The sequence below is a fragment of the Argiope bruennichi genome, chromosome 10, assembly GCF_947563725.1.
Source record: "Argiope bruennichi chromosome 10, qqArgBrue1.1, whole genome shotgun sequence".
NCBI classification, from domain to species: Eukaryota; Metazoa; Arthropoda; class Arachnida; order Araneae; family Araneidae; genus Argiope; species Argiope bruennichi.
This window is the reverse complement of record NC_079160.1, coordinates 10,679,697-10,702,248: the sequence shown is the minus strand read 5'-3', so window position 1 is coordinate 10,702,248 and position 22,552 is coordinate 10,679,697. Positions and strand designations below refer to the sequence as shown.

General features: G+C 30.6%; 1 protein-coding gene across 3 annotated transcripts in view; it reads left to right on the top strand.

Annotated features, from left to right (window-relative positions):
- LOC129989178 (parathyroid hormone/parathyroid hormone-related peptide receptor-like) overlaps positions 1 to 22,552 on the top strand; it is a 334,785-nt gene that overhangs the window by 307,677 nt on the left and 4,556 nt on the right. For all 3 annotated transcript variants that reach the window (XM_056097548.1, XM_056097547.1, XM_056097549.1), the window contains exons 9-11: positions 6,441 to 6,510; positions 8,711 to 8,802; positions 19,781 to 19,925. In XM_056097548.1, the coding sequence (XP_055953523.1) occupies positions 6,441 to 6,510; positions 8,711 to 8,802; positions 19,781 to 19,925 (307 nt within the window). The remainder of the gene's footprint in view (positions 1 to 6,440; positions 6,511 to 8,710; positions 8,803 to 19,780; positions 19,926 to 22,552) is intronic.

Sequence of the window (22,552 nt, the reverse complement as noted above, 5' to 3'; positions counted from 1 at the left end):
ATACCTTTTAATGCTAGTCTTTGGGTGTTTCTGAAGGACTTATTACTTTGCCGGTCATGAGAGATGTCCAACGTGGGTTTCAAATAACCTTATTTGAACTGAGATAATTCGTCTTGAATCGGTGGAGAAAAGAATGAAGAAAATGAATTTAATGTATATTGCTTGAATTGAGAACATACAAAAATCACTCATTGGCGAAACTTACTCAGAAAGATGACAAAATATAGTTTAGTTGAGTTATATTAACGTCCCGTTGTAAAGCAACACTAGGGCTATATTGGGGCGGGCCTCGTAATTTCGAAACGAGTACAGATAACGAGGACGATACCTGAGCTGGCACTCCCCTCTCCACACCACACCACAGCAGCGGGATGACATTTGGCCCTCACGGATTTAACGTGCAATAGACCCCCTTACACGACGGTTCTTCGGTGAATTCGGGTCTCAAACCTGAATCCTTACGGCTCACTAGCCGAGACCTTAACACCAGGCCACCACTCTCCTTAAGAAAATACAGATTCAAGTGGTTCTTTTTATATGATTTAAAATAAGTCGCTAATGGTATTGAGGCCAATAGGATTTTTTTGGTTTCTTCTTGTGATGTTGGTTTTTCAGAATGACTTCTAATGATGGGAATTAAATGAATACGCTTCAGTGCACCAGGATATACATTTGTGCATCAATAAACAATGTGTTTATAGCGTAGATTGGTTTCTGAATGTTGAAGACATTTTCCACAGGAACAGTGTTGCATTTTCATTACATAAAGATCAACCCTTTGCAGTAAAAATATTATCTTCGATTAAATATAATAATTCAGAAGATATTTAAAAAAATATATAAATTAGCTTAAACATTTTTTCTTATACCTTCTCTCTTTGCATATTTAGTGCATTTTTGAAAAGTCATTTCAATTCAATGTTGTAAGTTTGTTAAACTTAATCCTGAATGCTTTCATATTAATTTTACAAGTTAATTTGTAAATTCACTGAAGTAAATAGGAAGACTATATTAAACAACGATATGACTTTGGGTTTTATGATACGACATTTTTAAGTGAGAAAATCATTTACTATTGTTTTCACTTTCCTAAGGCAAGTTATTGCTACTTTCATAACATGTATGCAGAATTTTAACAAACATTGTATCTCGAAAGTTGAATAAGTTTCCTTTAGGGCATATCAGGTGGCATCTATTAAAATGATTTATCACATGTTTTACATTCATGGTTAGATCGGTCTTGAGATGACATTCTTCGATTTTAGATGTTTTAATAATGAAAGGACTTTCAAAGCTTGGGCGCTAATTTGGGGAAAAGTTTGGTTGCGGCTTAATAGAAATCTTGATGGATTGTAATCTTTTGTTCGTATGGGATTTTTTTTTCTTTGGATTGTCAAGAACTTGTTCTTGGGAGTTATTTCCAAAATAGCTCAGTTACATTCAGTTAATGTGAAACTTTTGTCAACTTTCTATACAAAACGTTTTTCTAATTATCGAATTAATATTTTTTCTGCTCTATACTGATTTTTCTACTTCATTTAGTGAAAATAAACATCTGTTTATATAGAAAAGAGAGAAGAACAGTTTTTTCAGTCAATAGGATATCAAATTATTTAAGTACGAAATGGTTTGCCAAATTTAAGAAATTGCCGAATTTCAAAATTATTTTTTGACTTGTTGTCCATGGTGAAATGGAATAATAATGTAAAGAAATGTCTTATAGTGAAATTTGTTGTTGTTTCTAATGGCACTTGTCATAGACAAGCCCACTGACTTTAGAAGTCAATGATTTTTAGCCAAGTGTGCGACTCTTGTTTTTTTTCTCAGTAGCGCCATCTAAGGCCAAGAGTACGTCTTAGTTACACACACGACACAACCCTTTTTACGGGGGGCCTTCAAGCATTTCATTCACTCATCTACAGATTGTAATTTAGACCTGAACCAGAGAACGATCACCCCTGATCCAGTTACTCTGGTCACGGAGTACTTTGTGACCACGACAAATTTATATGTACGCCATCACACACACGAAGAGTCTTCGGATGGCGGGGTTCAAACTCAGAACCCAAGGGACGCGAATCCAACGCCCTACCAACCAGGCTATCATGCCCCAAAATGAATAAAAACAGTGAAATTTAATTTGATTAGTGTTGGTACCAAAAAAATGAATCAGTTTGGTTTGTTTCAATAGTTGAGACTTGTTCTACGAATAGCATGATTTAATCTTTATCAATATCATCACTTATGATTATATAAGCTTCTGTTTAAAAATATGGCGAATATGTTTCGTTTAAAAATGCTGAGTTTGAGAACAAATGGAAAGATATTTGTAGGAATGGAAAGTAAAAGTTCATAGGTTCAGTTTTTAACTACAGAATTACAACATCATTTCGTCAAGAGTAGAGAGTTGCAACTATTGACAGAAATGGTATATTTTAAAATGATTTTTTTCTAAATTAGATTTCATTTTAAATGATTACGCGTAATTATGAATTACATGTTTAGTTACATGGGTATCGAGTATATTCTAAAACAATGAATATATAAGCCGTTAATGGTCGTTAATGTGAAGATTACCTAACTAATCTGCAGATTACCTTATCTACTCCTGTAAAGTGTACAATCAAGAATTTTCCTCATTTTAACTAAGCAATGTGTACATTAGAGGCTTCCGTATCGTCACAGTTCAAAAGTTTGTTTCTATCATTTCCTTTCTTACAAACGTGGTGCTAAAACGGGTATTTTAAAACAATTGTATGCGAGATTTGAATTCAGTATTTGCAAAGAAAGATTTTTAACGAAAGTAGATGTCTACAACAACATGTAGAAACAACAGAAAATGTAGAAACAACAATAAAACGATCCTTTGATACCAGGCAGGATTTCAAAAAATGTGACTGCAAATCTAAATATAGCACAAATAGGTGTGATTGTCGCAAAAATCAAATGCAATTGAAAAACCGTTTGATTCTTTGAATAAGAATTTTTCGATTGATTGGAGATTAATTCTATCAACTATGTTGTTGTTTGCTTAATTGTATTAACGTGACTCTTCCGATATCGAAAAATGAATAAATAACATTATATCGATTGCCTTAATTGCAATAATATTTTAAATGTTTGATTCTTTGTATTGAAGTTTTTCGATTGTTTGATAATTGATTCTATCAATTAATATGTTGATTGTTCGATTGTATTAAATTTATTCCTCGACTCTCAAAAAATAAATATACAGCATTTAATTTAAGCCTACAGAAATGTTGCTGTTGTTCCAGCAAATATCTTATTTTCACTTTAACGAATATCTAGTAGGTTAGGTGCAGATTATCTAGGTAACTTTAGAAATGAAGCAATTTTCTGCATTTTAATGGATTACCCTATTTAATGTGCGGATGAATTGATTTCTGCAGTTTAGCAGTAAGATAGTAATCATTGAAAATGCATTACCTTTCATTTTGTAATATTTACAAGATGTTGAAGCAATCGCTTTAAGGTTGATGCAATGAAGCAAAAGCGACGATTCGGCTATGTATTCTATCAAGATTGTTTACCTTTAAATGCTATCATTTTTTCCATTTTAAATTTATAGTGCATTGTTGAAAAAAAAATCTGAGTTGTGCATTTTTATTGGCCATTTTTTATATACAAATTTTAATTATTATACAAATTATTTATTCTAAAACAATCTGCGGTTTCATTTTCGTTTCTATAACCCTGCTCTGATTTTTCCTTTTGTAAAAAAAATATTTTGATTTTAAAGAAACTCCATATCAACTCTTACTATTTTCCCTTTTAAAAAAATGAATCCTTTTGTATAAAAATATCCCTTCTCTCCTTTCAGAATATTCTTCCTGTTTCTCTTTATGAGTTTTTTTATAAAATTTTAACTCTACGCTCTGGAATTCTCTGGAACGCTCATAGATATCCAAAATACTTTTGAAAACGAAAACGTGGGAAATATTTTTCTTCAAAAATAAAAAAAAAAAATCACTCACTCAGTGATTCCAGGAAAAATGTTACTTTTCCTTTGATACCCCTGAGAATTAAGTCGTGAAGGCAGCATGCGGAAATATTTCAAACCGAGTTATCAGCTACCCAACAAAACTTTTGGCGCAGCCAGCCATCTATCTCCGGCTTTTTAGAGCTTAGGGAATGCACCCCATAAAGTTTTTATGGATTTCTGTAGCTGTAGAGTCTTCATAATAAAATCTGTATGGAAATGAAAAGCATGTAAGCTAAACAACTCGAACGGAGTGCCGCAAGGATGTATTCGGGCTCTGTGCATCCTTATTCTCTAGGAGTGAAAAAAAAATGGCACGTAACTTATAGTTTGTTTAATTTGATCAGATCCAACACTAGCACAATTTTGATTTGTTTATCCTATTGGGTATTAAAATAAAATATAGATGGTTCAGTTATTGTCTTTTAAAAGTTCCTTTTTTGGTTATTTCTTCTGTAAGTAAACAAATAAATGGAAAATAAAATGAATCAACAAGAAACTTAAAGTGTATGCTTTTATTCTTTATTATTTTTAATGACTATTAATAAACATTTTTGCGCATATTTTCGAGGTATGCAATTTTTGTACTTAGCGTATCGTCTTTTAACGCGCAATATCATCTATTTCACTTTTCCAAGAGCAATAAAAAATATCGGCGCCCAATAACAAATGTTTAAGATTTTTCCCCCACATACATGTATTAAGGTTGGGTTGATGAAAACTGAATATTAATGATGCATTGGAACAAATTCAGTTTTTCTTGATCTTGTGAAATTTGGAAAACTGAAATAGGTAGTCATGTTTGTTAAGCTACCAATATTATGCCTTATAAGTTGACAACAAACTTATGAAGTGCAAAACAAAATATAGAAAAAAAAATTGTTGAGCATTCAAAGTTGAACTCAAATACTGAAAAGTTCATAGTTTAAGAAACTCTGATTAGATTAATATATAATTAAGTGCTGTAAATAAAGTAATGGCAACATACTTGGAAAATAGTTTTTGATGAACATAAAAGCAAAATTGCGATTCATTATTTCTATAAAATCATTAGAAAAGCCTTGTACCTTTTGACAGATATCAGGAAGTCTTAGGATACCGTTGACAAGGTGTTTTGTTGATTTCAACGACGGGGAACTCTACGGTTCGATTCACAGATGTCAAGAAATAGGATGCCTCGAAGGGGTTCTTTCAAAAAGTCATAATCATAAGAACCATGTCAAATGAACACAGAGGGCGTTTCAACACTTCCCAAGACTCACCATCGCAAAACATCTTGTGTAGCATGTCAATTAGCATTGTCATGTAATATAAAATAAACCATAATAATAATTCCATAATAAACGTGGACATTTCCTATCCGATAATGGCAACATGTGATGTATTCTGCGATGTTATCGTGGCGTTGAAGAATAGATGGCCGACCTACGAGATGCTAATCCAGAATCTTATTAAGGGCTTTGATCAATTGTGTCACTGCCCTACACAGTAACGCATTCTCACCACAGTCTTCAGATAATCCTTGATAACATTGCGATGCATTTCTGCCATCAGCAACCTCGATTTCAATCCACAGCCGCGTATCACTTTTTGTCAACATGATTTACAGCGATAAAAACAACACTGTCCACTTCAACGCCACGCAACAACCATCCCTTTTAGTGGATCGTCGGTTTTATGCACTCTGCACATCGACAGAAGCACTAACTATCTCGCTGCCCCGATATTCTGTTCGCGCATGTCTGATATTCTGTACTTCCTCTCTTATGTTGCCACTACTTTATGCCGGTGACCTGGCCTAGGGGTAGTGCGTCTTCCCCGTGATCTAGGCGTCCCGGGTTTGAGTCCTGGTTCGGGAATGGTTGTTCACTATCCTGTGTTCTATCTGTGAGGTGTTTGAAAGAGCCCCCCCCCCCTCGTAAAAGGTGTTGTGCAAGCGGATGTCATCCTCACATGAACTAGATGTCAGACTTCTGACATCGGGTTCTCAGGGGATCCTTATCCTCAGAAGCTGTTTCACACTCTGCTTAAGTTGCTGACAGTTCGACAGCGGGTTTATAAAGTGTCATAAGTAACAACAACTTCTTTATTTATTACCCTCGAATGTAATTATTCAATGATGGTGTATAATCGTTTTGGGAAAAGTCATTTTTAAGATTAGGTTTAAAAATCCTTCATTTTCATGATTTAAGAATTTCAATTAAAAATTTAAAAGCACGTATTTTTTTTCTTGATAATGCAAAAATACAAATTCTTTACTACAAATTACATAAGATATATTTTATTTGCTATGTGTTTTTTTGCGTGATTTTATTAGCACTATGCAATTGTTAATAGAATACAATTGCTTTTGTGTATTTATTGTATTGTGTTACTAAGAATATCATTCAATATCTTATACTCTTTAAATAATACTAACTGAGACGAAATTTAATTGCAGATGCTGGACGGTCAATGAAAACCAAAGCTTTTTCTGGATTATAAGAGGCCCGATCACTGCTTCCATTGTGGTAAATATATTTTCCTTGAAATGAAAAAAATAATTAAAATTTATATATGAGATTATTATCATTCCTTTTCTTCTACGTTTAAAACATCAATATTTCGAATATGTAAAATTTTAACTCTTAAATATAAATAAGTTGCATTGTTATCGTTAGAAATGTCACATATCCAGCTAATTTGAATTCAAGATATAAGATAAGAAAGATATATGATTTAATGTTCTGAAATCAGTAAAACCAAATAATTTCATTTTGTCGCATATCTATAAATTAAGCCTTAACTTGTTTTGACTCGTGCATTGCTTAGAAAGACGTAACTAGAAGACATTTCAAACAAATAATGAAATATTAGAGTAGCTCGCGTTAAAATTATTTTATCTTAGTTTAGAAAACTTTAACATATATTTCTTACTTAGCATCAGGATAAATCAGTTATTTAAAAACTTCGACTCTTAATTGAAAATAGGGAGTATCTGGTAAAATTTTACGATGTCATATATTAACGTTGAAATATTCGAGACGTCCATTGAAAAAATGTTTTGATTAGCGCTACCATATTCGGTAAATAAGTAGGTGATATATTTTGAATATCTTGACATTTGTTGAAATTTATGCTGATTTTCCTTTTTAAAGAATTTGCAACGTAAATTCTGGAGCCAAATGACACCAATTTATCTTACTGCTTTAAAATGCGCCAAGAAGAGCCACGAATTTCCATATTTTATTTATTATTGAGAACTGTAAAATAAATTTTGTTAATGTGATGTTACAATGTTTCGGTTGCCTTAACACAGAATTATTTCATTATTTATTATTATTATTTATCTTAAATATTTTATAGTTGATGTCTTGTAAATATTATAAATATTGAATCAAAATTAGTATCTACAATTGGGGATTCACTAAGAAAAGGCATCGAAAATTTTGAAACTTTAATTCAGACTAATTATTATTAGAAATCTGATTTATTTGAAAAGAAAATTTCAGTAAGAGTTTAGTTCAAAATTGTTTGTTGATTATCAAATCAATTTATATCAACCTAAATATGAAGGAACATAAAAAAAAAATTATAAATTCTTGCTAAATAGAAAAGTCAATCGATATTTAAAGCTTTAAAGTCTTTTTGAAATAGTCGTAGTATAAAGCTCTGTTAAAGTAATTATAATTGTTTGAAATATTCATCTCATTTAAATATATATATAGATATAATTAAACTGATTTTTTTTTCATAAAATTATTAGTTTCGATATAATCTATCTGATTATTTCTCAGTAACAATATAATTAAATGAATGAAAATGAATAGGCAAATAAAATAACAGAAACTTCTGACGAAAGATTTTTTTGAAAAAATGAAATTTTTACCTAGATGCTCTTTTTTATCAAGTTGGAATGTATTGAGAATACCAGTTTTCATATTAAATTTGCCAAATCTTCTCATCTTTAAGTGGATTTTATCTATTATGAAATTGTTTTATGTTTAAGAGAATTTCCTTAATATCTGTATGCCATTTTTATAAAATTATAAATGCTTCAAAATTATAGCAAATATTAATCTTTACTTTTATTTTAACTTTTATTGTCTTTTGTAAGGTAAAATGAAATTTATGCTAAATGGAAATATATTTTTCTTTATTTCCATTCATTTAAAACTCCATCGTTTTAAATTTTCATTCTGAAATTTTTTTTATATATATTTTTTCATTTTTTTTAAATTTAGTATCACTGTTATCCGAAATGAAATAAAGAACACATTTAACAGACAAATTCCAAAAAACTCGAAAACTTTAAATTGGCAATCATTAGTTAATGTATTCATTAGTGAATCCATTAAGATTAATTCACTACATAATTTGAAAATCTGCAAGTATGGCGTGAATAATGATTAATTTAATTGCACTCTTATTAATGTTCGCTGCCAACAACGCGCCAAATAATTCTTTGTGGAACTGATTTTGCCGGGAGTGCTGACACTGCATTTTCAAAACTAACTGGGGAAAAAAAATCTTGAGCAGATGTTTCCGCTCAGTTTAGCACCTCTTTCTTTCGGGTGGGTGTCGAAACATTTGCGAAGATTTTAATCCCACCTGCTTTGGAGCCTGCTGAGTGAAAGAGTCCCAAAATAACTCGTGGGTTGTTGACTGCGTTTGATAACTTTTCTTCTACAAAACACTTAATGCATTCATATTACTTCATTTTTCTTGCAGCTGAATCTCATCTTTTTCATCAACATCACCCGAGTTCTCTTTCTTAAGATGTTTTCGTCACAAGCCATCCAAAGCCGAAGATACCGTTACAGGTACGGTTACAATATTGATAAAACTGAACAGTTTTTGTTTTTTTTCTTTCAATGACATACTTTTTATTTAAAGCACTTTTTATAATCAAATTTTTTAGGGATGAAGTAAATTTTTACTGGCCAAAAAGACGGAAATTAAACATTATTAATTTATATCTCTACGAAGAAAATAGCTTTCACAGTTTATTAAGCTTTGATTTTTGAATTATTATAATCACAACATATCTGTGTTAAAATTCTAAATTGTGGTTAAATGTTGGAGTAGCACAATTAAATAGTGCATCATTCTCCAAATTATATATCCATTAAAAAAACTACAAACCATAAATTATTTTGGAGCATAACATCGTACAGCTAGCATTAGGTCTGCATATATTGTTGCTCTCTTGCTGTACTGAGTTTAAACATCTTTCTCCATTTTTTCTGAAGTCAATAACCTTTTTTCTTGTTCACTTGACAGTTCTTAATTAAGTTTAAATTCCCCATTTTGTTGAACTTTTGAATTCCGGGGAGATGGTTCCAGCAGTTTGCAAATTTTTTTCTGAAATTCTGCACCACACCAGTGGGAAGATATTCGTTCTTCAACAAATCTAATACGAATTATGCATAAACATATTAGTCGATAACATAATAATAGATATTTTGTGGAATCGAGTCTCAAATCCATGGATCACCGCTCTGGATGCTTGGACGAACTGAGGTGGCATAGTGATAAGGTCTCGGCTTTCGAACCGGAGAGTTTCAGATTGGAAACCTGATTCCATTAAAGAACCGTTGTGTAAGCGGGTCTGGTGCACGTTAAATGTTCGGGGTCGAGCGACCTGTAGCTGTCGGTATGGTATGGAAGTTTGGAGAGGGTGGTGCCAACTCAGGTGTCGTCTTCGTCATCTGACCGCTGTTCAAAATTACGAGGTCCATCCCAAAATATCCCTAGTGTTACTTTAACCACTGAACCGTTTTATTTTCTTTACTATCTAATAAGATGACACCTTCTATTTTGGGAATATTTTCTGATTCTGATTCAAATAAAAATCCATTGAATACTTGACTTATCTATGTATTCGAAGTAATTTTAATATTGAATTACAATCGTTATGAATGGTTTATTTTTTGCTTAAAACTATCAAAATTCGATAAATCGATGCACGTATGGCATACGGCAAAACAATTAAGCGGTTAAGAAAAGGTTTATCAGTTATATAACTAAACTGAATAGGTTAACTGAAAACCTAACTAACTGAACTGAAAAGTTTTCAGTTTATATAACTAAACTGAATTAATCCGAAGCTGAGACTCACAATGTCCCAGGAGTTGCAGGGAATTCTGGATCAAAAATGGACTCCATGAACAATTTTAGCAATGGGAGAGTAATTTTTGCTATACCCGTTTTTACTTTTTACCATTGTGTATAAAAATTCCTTATTTTTTGATAAAAGTCATATATTGAGCGTGTATTGTGCGCATTATTCAATACATGCTCACATAATACATATCAAATACAGCGTGCCAATTTAATTATAGAATCTTTTGCTCTTCTAATAAATAAGAAATAAATAAACATGATTTCGTATCGCAGACGAAGTTCAGTAAGCTCATGACAATAACATGACTTCATGAGGCAAAGTACAGCTAAAATACTAGATGATGTGCGGAATGCCGATGGTCATGTGATGATGACGTCAAAGTGACGTGACCACCGACGTAATTATCTGACTTCATTTCGTTTTACTGTCGAAATGACAAAATTACATTATTTCAATACATTCATTCTAGCGCGTTATCCACATCAATCAGCACCGCTTGTTTATAACTCGTTTAAGAACACGCCAATCGATTTAAATATATGACAGGGACAAAGTCAATTTGTGAAAGGACGTTGTGGAATTCCCTTAGTTCCATTCAAGAATATAAATAATGGACATATGCCATCTCGTTGCGTTTTAGAAGTTCATTGAGTCACGTCTAAATGTGGGAATTTATTACTTGAGCGCTGAGGAGTCAGATGAGTTTATAACTGGAATGAGTAATTCATTCATATTCTGCATCTCATGAAGGTTTCTGTTTTTAAGTCCCAATGTTGTGAATTAGATCTAATGAGATCTCTAGGATTAGATTGAATCCATTTGGGATCTAAATTATTATTATCATTTTGGAAAAAGAATAATATTTTGGATTAGCATTTGTTATTCTTTGTACAAGTGTAACGAACCCACTGAAGCAGAAAAATTTATTTTCTTCTTTTAATAAAGATGAATGAATCTGTAGCAAAGTTGAAAATTTCATAAACTAAATTTTTGTTTCCGCCGACCTTTTAAGTGTCACAAAAGATGCTTCCATTGAATTCCATTAAAAAAAATTTCAAAAAATATACTCTAATGAAATTATAAACAATTAAGTTACCATTTAACAATAAAAATATGCACTTGTAAAAGATTCGATCAAATATTTATTTCACTTTTATTCAATTCATGAAGAAATATAAAGGGAGGATTTTTTTTAAAAAAGGCACAGTTTAATAAAAAAGAACACCTTATTCCAATTTCTCTTAATAAAACGAAACAATTCCATCTTTTCAACTTTGAAAGATAATTTTAACTCAAGAAAAACAAAGATGTTTTATTTGTTTCCCTCCATTTAATTTCCATCTTGTAAAATTTCAATTTCTTCTTTCATTTTTCAGAGTTTACTTCTAAAATTACTCAAGCCGGAACAATGAAACAAAACGAATAAACTTTCCGGCGTCCTCCTTTCGGCATAATCACCCCCAGTGGGTTCAGTTTGTGGCAAAATTAAAAACAAAGTCATATTTTTTCTTGTCGTTGAAGAAAGTTCTAAATTTCGTCCAGTCTTTCTATTTTCGAATGATAGAATGTTTTTGTTTTGTTTGTTTTTTAAATTCTGACTATTATTTTGATACTTTCAGAGTAATAGATAGAATAAAAATGGTCATTTAACTCTTTATATTATAAAAGAAAATTAGTTATATAAATAGAATTATTAATGAATAAATGGGAGGAAATACAAGATGTGTATTACCTTTAAAACTTGACTAAAAAAGGAAACTAGATTAGTTGAATTAATTCCAGAAATTTATCGGAATTTTTTACATAGAAAGAAGAAATACAGCTCCAAAAGTTCAATTTATTCATTAAAGTGTGAAATAATCCTTATAAGCTGAAATACATAAAAAAGCACACACACAAAAAAAACCTAGTCACAAAACCTGTGACAGTTTATGTAACCGTGGATTGTACCTATGGCCTCTGAAATCGATCTTTTTATGTAAACTAGTATGGCAGAGGAGAAATGTACATAATCAATTTTATATAAACCAGTCATTACAAATCTTCCGAAGCTAAAACTAATGATCGTGCAGGACATTTCATCTTTCAGCATTATCGTTCAGTATTCACCAAAGGGATGTCTTTTCTCTGTTTGCAACATGAGGCTGTCTTGACTTGCAAGAAACGTTTAGCAGTCAATGCCCTTTCCATAAATGAGCTTAACCCTTTGGGTACAGGCCGCGGTGGACTGGTGGTAAGGTCTCGGCTTGTGATCCGTAGGGTTTCAGGTTCGAGACCCGATTCCACCGAAGAACCGTCGTGTAAGGGGTTCTGTTGCACGTTAAATCCGCCATACCAAACGTCCTCCCGTTGGTGTGGTGTGGTGTGGAGAGGGAGGTGCCAGATCAGGTGTCGTCCTCGTCATCTGACCGCGGTTCAAAATTACAAGGTCCGTCCCAAAATAGCCCTTGTGTTGCTATACAGCAGGACGTTAATATAACTAAACTAAACCCTTTGGGTACATATTTATTTGAAAATTTCTTTGCACTTGGAGCATATTTATTTTGTGGGCAAGTAAGAGCAGTAGATTTTTATGACGAATCAGAACGTCATTCGCCGGATTAGTCAAAGGGTTAATCAACATCACTTGTTCTGGTAATGTGTGCATCAAATGTAGTTAAGAAGTGCGTCTAGTTTCGTTAATGAACTTTTGCTTTCTATAAATATGCTTCAAATTCCCCGCCAACATACTCTGTGAATTTTTGAATACAAAAAATAAAATTCAAGCTGGGTATCTATTAAGATTATTTGTTCCTTTTTGACGAGCTCCACTGTTTAAGAAGATTAGATTTTTTAAATTGCGTTTTAAGGCCTCTTTAGTGGTTACAATATGACTTTCAAATTGCATGCTCTTTCTTTTAAAAGAATTTGAAATGTTTATTGAACTGACATATAATCTAAAAATTCCCTCATGCAAAATAATTTGAAATTATCTATAGGGAAGATAATTGGTACTAGAGTAGTAAATGAAGCACATAATTGCTTTTGAATATTACGTATTAAGAAAAAGACTTTGGAATTTTTAATAAAATTTTTAATGTATTGAAAATGAACTAAAAACAAACATTTTTACTAATAATATATAAGCATATTATTGCTCAAAAATCAGTGTACAATGACACTTTTAACTGCTTTAATCATCAAGTTATATAGGCTTTATAATTATATTAAATACATTTTTTTGTTCCAAATTATCATTGTTAAAACTGAAAATAATTTTTAAAAAATTCGAACTCGAAGAAGGACACACACACACACAAGCGCGCGCGTCTAACACCATTGTGCACAATAAATAATAAATAAAAAAACGTTTAACAAATAGTAATGTGTTCTAGATATTGTTGAATAATATTTCATAAGATTGGAATGAATAGAATGCATTCTATACACACCGAAATTTGAAGAAAAGGTGTCTCGAGAAAAAGGTTAAAAATCTTTATCTTTCTATCTTAAGAGCTCCTATTCGATGAATTGTTAAAGGGTTATTTATCAACTTTCGACTTTCCAAAGCTATACAAATTATACATCTCTTTAATTAGTGAAATGCTTCCTATTTTATCAGCTGAAAAGTAAAATTGTTCCCGCTTCCCTTAATATGAAATGAAACTTAAAAATCAAATAAGGTAAGAGAAAATACATTTTTTAACAAACTTTCATTAGTGTACTATTTTATTTTACTAACATTGAGGAATTTAGAAAGCAATTTTTTTTCTTAAATTAATTTCCAGATTGTGCCAATCATATAGAATGAAAATTTAATAAAATGAATCGATTAACTAATAATTAAATGTACACAATACACAAAAATACACAAATGTACAAAACTTACAAATTTTGTCACATCCTGACGCTAGCGAAAATCAACTTCAAATTTCATTTTTGAAAATACTAAACTTATTAAATAAAAATATTTAGTATGAAAGTATCTAGTCAAAATTTCTATCGACTTTCCCCATTTCGATGTCCATTGTTGTCTGAAATAAAAGACTAAATACTGCTTGCCTTCTTCCAAACAAAATAAATTGCTCATTTGTTGTGAATGGAATTCCTGCCTTCCAGAAGTAATGGGAATGAATTAATGGACATTTCGAAAAAAAATCAATATCATTCCCTTTGTATCAGACAAAGAACCAATTACCGGAAAAATCTATTGACCAGAAACATTTAATTGTGTTCACTGGATGAAAAAATATCGGTGTGTTCCGGACTGTTGTCAATAATCATAGAATTTATTTTATTTTTTATTGATTGCTGCGTGAGTGTAGAGTTAACTTTAGGCCATTTATTGGTAGTTAAGTAAGAAAAATTCTTGTTTTACAAACTGTACTTAAGTACACTATCTTCTTTCGGACTTACGATTAAAAATAGAAATTTTGGAGTTGCCGAATTTAGGGAAATTGTTTTGCTGCTTTTAACTTTCACTTCAAACTACCCAATTTTTTTTAACATTATCTGGAGACAGAATGAATGGAAGTTAGGATTAGGAAATTTACTTGATATACGATTCGATTATGTTACAGTGACGTTTGTTTTTTCGAATAGAAAAAAATAACATAATTGGATAAAAAGAAATTTATTTAAAGTAAATTAAAATTATTATTATTTAATCATTAAATTAAATTAAACGATATTTTATTTAGTTGTTTTCTTGGATGAGTGTAGATTTACCATTAAGTTAACTTTTTCAAAAATTTTCATTTAAAGATAGTTTATTTGAATTGCATAAAATGAAATTTAATGATATTAAATTAAATTATTATTATCAATTAATTATTTAATTAAACTGAAAGTTAGTTTATTTAATTGTTAGCTTGGATGAGTACATATTTAATTTTGGACCATTTATTGGCAGTTAGACAAGAAGAATTCTTGGTTTTCGAAACTGTATTTAAATACTAAAAGTTATTCGTTATTTAAGTTTAAAAGTAGAAATTTTGGTCTTCCTGAGTTAAAAGGTATTGTGTGTCTGCTTTTAAATTTCGCTTGCTTTCTTTGCCAAATGTTTTAGATTTTCTGGCCATAAAATGTTTTGAAATTTAATTAGTACATTTCCCGATTATGTAACAGTCACGTTTGTTTTCTTCGAATGAAAAAATATTTTTTTCTAATTAGATTATTGTTTCGTTCTAAAGATAAAACAGGATTATTCTTAGGCAAACCAGGAATTTCGAATCGTTATAATAGCTGTTTGATAGTGATTATAATAGCTAAGCCTGCATCTCCCTTCTGCTACCTGATTAGAAGGATGTTTGATTACTGACACACCATCTATTGAGATTATTTGGTGAAATAGAAATAGGATTTTCTGCTTCCAAGATCATCAGCTAGAGGATATTATGCATAGAATAATTCAAGTATTAAATTTAGGAAATTCGTCTGTTTAAAGACATAAATGAGTAAAACTTTTAATTCTTTTAGATGTTTTACTGCCATGGCACTCATTTTGACACTTATTTATTCTTTTAGGTAAATATGTCCCATTTATTTTGCAAAGAAAATAACTATAGAAAATATATTAGTTGAAAACGTATCGGTACTTGTTGACTCTTTTAATCTCACTGGATCATTATACCAAAATATTCTTTTATAACGTTTTCGTGGGGAAAACAGGAAATAATTTTTCTTTTTCTTCTCTTATTTTTACATTTCAAGATGAGATCGTTGAACCTTTTTATTAGCATTTAGCCTTACTTGTTCTTGTCTTCGTTAATGATTAATAAATCTAGCTGTTGGAGTTCAGGAGACATTATAATATTGAAGAGCAAAATTCTCTAAAAGGCGATTTGGTGACAAAAAGTTTATACTGTTGCAGAATGTAATATTATTTTCTTCGTTGTCTATAGTCTTATATTCTATTGTCTGTTATCAAAAATGTCTGTTTGATACAGCCGTAAAGCAGGTATTTAACATATTTATAATGAAATTTAAAAGTTGAAGAATATGATATCTAATTCATTATCATAAGATTGAGTGCATAATGGATTTAAATGGCATGTTCTAATGAGAACAACTGAGAATGTACCTTGTCGATTTCAATTATGCTCAGATGAGAAAACTTTAAATTTTCATAAAATACTAAAGCCGCACTCACCAATTTATTTGGTTCCGCCTTTCAGAGAGGGAGATTATATGCAAGTTCTGTTTTTTCAAACATCTGCTTCTATATGACTTCTATATAATCTGTCGGCGTCTCCGTCCTCTGGGCGTCCCCGGTTCGAGTCCTGGTTCGGGCATGGCTCTTCTTCCCTGTGTTCTACCTGTGAGATGTGCGAATGAACTTCATTTGAAGTCAGACTTCTGTCCGCGGGTGATCAGGGGTCTTTATCCTCGGAAGCTACTGCCTCCCCTTTGCGTGGTAACGCTGACACGACAATAACAACAAAGTTTAATCTGATGTTAAGGGTGTTAGGGTGGCGAAGAATTTTGGAGATAGGAGTACAGGCTTGAGTATCATTCTTGTCATTTTAATATGGTTCAAAAATTTGAACTACCCGAAATAGCCAGTATAGGAATTCCAACATACGGTGTTCATAGCAAGAAATCACGCTAATGAAACGTTAATGTTAATTGTTCACAATTGAGTGTAAGCCTTTCATTTTCGGACATATTTTATGTACATCGGTAAACATTGCTGGTTATTGTTACAAAACAATTAAATAATCTTTAATAATAAATCGTCAAAATTACTCGCAAACTTTACCAGTCCACCATAATTTTACGCTTTGTTTGGAATCATCGATCCTTTCCCTAGAATCAAACCACCGTTTGATATCCGCTGGTATAGTGTATGGTACTGTATATGGATAAACTTTGTAACAACGTCATTATTTTATTTATCCGCTTATTATAAGTTATTCCGTTTCTGATATTTCGCATCCAAATACGAAAGAATTTGAGAGGCGATTAACTTTTTAAAGTATTCGGTCAGAAATGTAATAATTATTTACAATCCTGGTGATAAAACTATGTGCCAGGTTTCATCTGTCTGGATCATTGCATTGTTGAATTATCATATTTGTGTACAACATGATAATACGATATTTGTATACAACATGATAATAAATGGTCAGGAAGACTTTTCTTTAACGGATTACTGAAAATGATACAGATCTTCATTTATTTTGTCAAGACAACGCAAAAAACTTTATATGTCTGCTCAACATTTTTTTTTAATAATTTTGCTCCCAGATACGTATAATTCCAGAAATGAACAAATTCCATACAAAAAAAAAAATGTGCCTAAAAATTTGAGGTCTATTTTAATGAAAACGATGAGATATATCATTAATATATTATAAATATCAAAATGAATCTCATTTTTTAGTTTATTATTAGGGAGCTTGGCCCTGTCATTCTACTACCTAATCAGTTGCAATGAGGCTAGATGATACATTAAAAGGAATGGAATACACACGTGATATAGCTGAACATGATCCTTCGGACAAGAAAATATTTTAATGATTACTGCATATGTAACAATACTCTACTAAATAGAGAATGAACGTAGATATATCAGCAAGTTTCCGATTATATTTATGCTTTCAGCTCCAGTTTTATTTCAGTTTGACATTGCTGGCTTATAACATTCTCTGACTGAACTGATAGGCTCTGGCTTTGATGAAAATATCATTCGATACCGGGAACTTTATGATGTTCGGATCAATGTGATGAGGATTATGTGATGAAACAGAGGATATGTTTAATGGAATATTCATTTGATATGTAGGATGGTAATAAGTTTATTTCGTCTGTGTGAAATTCGTATTGTCTGTAGTATGTCACACATTTTTCTCTGTGTTGCAGAGAAATTATGTTTGCAAAGGACTTGACGATATATCTCAATAAAAATAACTTATTTATATAGCCATTAAATAAATAACGTACTTTCCATTTAGAAAATGCCACTAACTTTGTTTGGATACCTCAAGTAAATTAAATTTGTTTCAAAGTCGGATAAAATTTATGTTCCCATTATACTTCGAATGATCTTTGTCTAAATTTCAGAAATACGACGAAATCTTAAATACAGACCCATATCACTGCTAAAAAATATCGAGTCATTTGAAGATTTAATCTGATTTGAACTTGTTACTCGTCTTCTGTTGAAAAGTGTAAAAGAATCGTAACTTAGTTGTAAGGGTTAATGTCTTTTTCTTTGGAACATCGATTATCGGTCGTTTTAAGACGATAAAACATTTCCGACAGCTGTTCCGGAATATCGGAGAATCTTGGAGTTTGTTTCTAGTTTTGGGCTTATATAAAATACAGAAAAATATAAGCTGGAAAGTGAATTTTGAACGGTAATTGATTTTCAAAGAAAAAGATTTTAAAAAGAACCTTCCTTAATAGATACAATTTATAACGTTCATCAATTCTTATTTTAACTTTGAATTGTATCAGATATTCTTGTTGAATGTTACATATATATATTTTGGTATTAATTCTTTTTATTATTAAAAATATGAAAAGTATGTAAAGTATTAGACAATTCTAATACTTTACACACTTTTCATATTTTATGCATGTATGAATGTGCACTTAATCTGTGTAGTTGGTTAGTGAATTGTCCATAACCATTGTTATGAATCTGAATGAACCACTGATAGTATTTATCATCTTATAAAATTACACTGATAGATATTTAGACACAATAATATCATTTTCGTATTGGTAAGTTTGTTTCTAAATTGGTACCAAATTTATCTTAAGTCTACAATAAATACTATCAGTTAAAGAATTATCTTTTGAATAATTTTATTTGACGGTAATTTTCTTGTTTGTTTTTTTCTTTACTCACAGTATCGAATCATAATTAATAATCAACTTTCACACGTGAAAAGTATTATCTATTCAGATTACATGGTAGAATTTTAAAAATATGAGGTGCTGATTTGGCATAAAATAATAAGCATTATTGGCGAGATCATGCTTTAATTACCATGTTTATAAACTTAATATAGTAACTTCTTATCATATGATTAATTATTTAAAATGCATGAAAAATAAAGGTTTTAATTACATTAAAACCTGTTGCTAACTACCCCATAGTGACATAATTGGGAGTCCTATTCTGTTTCAAGTGAGAAAAGCTAAAAATGATTATTAAATCTCGTTTGTAGCTGTTATATCCTGTAAATTCAAGAAATGCATAACTCAGCAATTTATCTTGTAAATAAACGACTTGCGAGAGAAATAATGACAATTAGAAAAAAATTGGATCCACTTTCTTTTAATATGGTTGCAACTAAAGCAAAAGAAGTACCGTTGAAAGTTTCACTGGGGAAAAAAGCAGAGAAGTGTTGTCTTCCTTTAGAGTGCTTTGAAGCAGACACATGTTCTGCATCTCACTAAGACTTCACCTATGCATACTGTACTCACTGTTCCCAGCTAATTCTAATCTTCAATGACCTCCATTGATTTTGTCTTAATTCCAAAATATTAAATAAAATATGCCTATAAGTAGATTGCCTGTCTGTCCGTCCATTCGCGTGTGAGCATCATAGATAAGAAACAGAAGGAGTCAGGAGAGTAAAATTCTATACAAGTTATAAGCATTTTAGATGTGTTTCAAATTTTTTGCCAATCTTTAATTTTTGGAAATTTCTAATTCTTGATATCATTTTTCATACCTTCAGGAAGTGGTTCAAGTCAACTCTTGTGTTGGTCCCGCTTTTCGGAGTGCACTACGCTCTCCTGCTGGCAGTGAGTTTCGCAGCAAATCTGAGTGAAGCTCTGGAGATCACCTGGCTTTACATTGATCAGACATTCTCCTCTTTCCAGGTACTGAATTTTCTCCCCATTTCATATTTTAATGACATTTTTAAATGCAATATATGTTTATTTTTTGATTTGCGATAACAGTCATTGGTAAAAGCTGGCAATTTTGAAAGAAAATATAGCATTCTTTCAAAAATAAAAGTTTTTTATTGAGAAATTTACCTGATATCGATGTCTAAAAGAACATAGGATTAAACTTTATAAATAAAGTTGTAGACAATTTCAGTCCATGCATATTTAAACATATCAGGTTCTAATCTACATATTTTACTAGAGAACGAGGAATATTCGAATGAGTGCGTGGAATTTGAAACGAAACGTTCTATTGCTTTGAAAAGGATGAATATCCTTCCTTATTTTGAAATATTATTAACAAAAAATGGCTAGTTCAGCGTTTGAAACAAGTTCGAGAAAATCCTAAGAAGAGACAACCATTTTACAGCAATTTTTTGAAAGCTATCTCATGCGCATATATACATATATTATCACAAAATATTTATATGAAATTTTAAAAGATATTGCATAGAATGTAAAAACGATATATTCGGAGATAATGAATTTTAGATTTTCCATATAATCAAAAAGAATCTTTTCAACTTCCATAATAGAGAGTTTGTCCTTTTCTTCCTTATATATAATATGTTACCGTAAATGTCAATAATCCGTTGATTATGTACATTTACCGGTGATTATTCACAACACTAAACTTGGTGATTATGAATAATTAATAATTAACCCCCTGTAATTATACATAACCGCCAGTTTATTACATTTACCGTAACATATATATATATATATATATATATATATATATATATATATATATATATATATATATATATATATATATATATATATATATATATATATATATAATATGTTATTTGGTCATGTACACTGACCAATTTCGAAGCAGTCCTGAGCTACCACCAGAAAGCATTCCATGAATGCTGGTCACTCTGTGTAATATAATATTCTTTTTAAGCTCTTCAGTAAATTTCGTCATCTATAACAAATTAAAATACAATATGCTGATTGATGAATGCAATCTTTTAGAGACGTCGAGAGTGCAATAATGGTTGCATTTCAACTAGTGAGTTCTACATCACTGTTTCTTTTTATTAAGTGACAAACTTTCCTGCAAGCATCTTTTTTTTGTATCATATAACGTTTCCAATTTTTTTTCCATCTTTAAATGTTTTAAATGATTTTTTCCCTTCATTTTGCTCATCTGCATCTGGACAAATTACATGGCTCGAACAGAATCCTCGTTCCAGAAATGCTTTCTCTACCAATCGCGATGTTTGAAAAAAAAGAAGAAATTCATTTAATGACATGAAGATCTCATTTGGAGTGAAAGAATTGAGAAAACGTATTTTAAATAGAGATATTGCGAATGCTAAAATAAATAAATGAAGGAGATTTAAATTTTAGTTCTTTGTTCCTTGTGATTTTGAAAAGAATTTCGCAGAAACTTCTTAATGAACAGAATAATTGGTTGATCGTATTTTTATCTGGGTATGCAGTCATCTAAGTATATACATATAATATTATTTCTAACGAATAATGAACCTCTAATTAGGGTCTTAATGTCTTTATTTCGCAATTTTGCTACAGCAAAAAGTTGATTGCAAAATTTTTGTGGAGATAAATAAGAATTAATGAACCCATAGTGGCCACAGTTTCCGATATTTTAGATATTCTCATTTTTACTATGTTAATTGCCTCGTGGGGAGTTTCGTTTGATTTTTGTTAAAAATGGGAAATATGTTCCTTGTAAATATACAAGGGATTTTTTTTTGTAAAACAATAAAAATATACACTTATGTTAAAAAAGATTTTCTTACTAACATGATTATTGCTACTCACTGTTTTCTAACATTTTCAGTAGTTAAAAATAAGGGCTGAACAAAACATTTTGTTTTTTAATTACATATGTGATCATTGCTTCTCTTCGTGTAACATCTTTATTTGCAAGTAGGGTTCTTCTTCTCCTATTTCTTTTTTTCTTGTAAAAACAACAAAATATCTATTATACGAATTATGATTTTATGAAATTTGTAAAATTTCAAAACATAGATATCCGAATGTTTCGTAATAATAAAGAAACAATCAGAATTGCGGAAGTGTATTTTCTCCATATACGTGTAAAACTCGTTTCATAATTTCTTAACTTTAGTTTATTATATTAAAATAACAGAAACTGTGTGTATATTTGAGATTCCGATTAGATTGCAGAATTATTTTAGTTAAACAATAAAATCCCAAAACATTAAAGATGAATATATCGCCAGTGATAAAAGAAATATTTATATTTAAGATTTGAATAAATAATAAAGTGAATTGATATTTAAAATTTTTATAATTCTATAAAGCAATAAGAAATAGAGAAAATAAAGCAATAAAGATAGAGAATAAGAAAAAAAGAAGCAGTCAACATTTCTCTTTGGAAGAAAGACAACTCATTATTCAAGAAACTCTATTTATAAGAGAACAACAAATGTTTTTTACTTTTTCATGTAAAAAACAAACTCAAGTAAATATTATAAATGAAAGGAAGTTTCGATAAATGTTTCATATTACTAATCGCCTCAATTCAGTTACTAGAGCTCTTACATTTCTGTAATGGA